At 61.1% G+C, this 306-nt stretch overlaps 1 protein-coding gene across 1 annotated transcript in view; it reads left to right on the top strand.

Annotated features, from left to right (window-relative positions):
- Positions 1 to 306, top strand: part of VOLCADRAFT_97763 (uncharacterized protein) — a gene marked incomplete at both ends in the record, with an annotated part of 36567 nt that overhangs the window by 32236 nt on the left and 4025 nt on the right. The window contains one exon of the mRNA XM_002956706.1: positions 225 to 236. Within this exon, the coding sequence (XP_002956752.1) occupies positions 225 to 236 (12 nt within the window). The remainder of the gene's footprint in view (positions 1 to 224; positions 237 to 306) is intronic.

Below are 306 nucleotides of genomic sequence, written 5' to 3'. Positions count from 1 at the left end.
AGGGGGGGTGGGGGGGGTCGTGGTGGTAGCAGCATCCTTTCGTTGTGGCGGCCGGACGCGAGCACGTCCTGGGACGACGACCCGCTCCTGCGAATGTATGTGGTGCATGGCGGCGTGGATGCGCAGTACGTCACGTACGAGCATATTGAGGTACGTGGCGTTTTTATTACAGGTCGGGTCGATGAGCTGTCCCGACCTGCCTGAGGTCCCTGTCCTCCGTGGAGGCAGTGCTGACGGTGAGGAGGCGCAGCGCCCATCGCCTGTCCATCCTGCGTTTATGACCTAATGTATACCTATTCACACCAC

This window comes from Volvox carteri (genome assembly GCF_000143455.1).
Source record: "Volvox carteri f. nagariensis unplaced genomic scaffold VOLCAscaffold_64, whole genome shotgun sequence".
Classification (NCBI taxonomy): domain Eukaryota; kingdom Viridiplantae; phylum Chlorophyta; class Chlorophyceae; order Chlamydomonadales; family Volvocaceae; genus Volvox; species Volvox carteri.
Note: the sequence above shows the minus strand (reverse complement) of the source record. Positions and strands in the feature narration are given on the sequence as shown.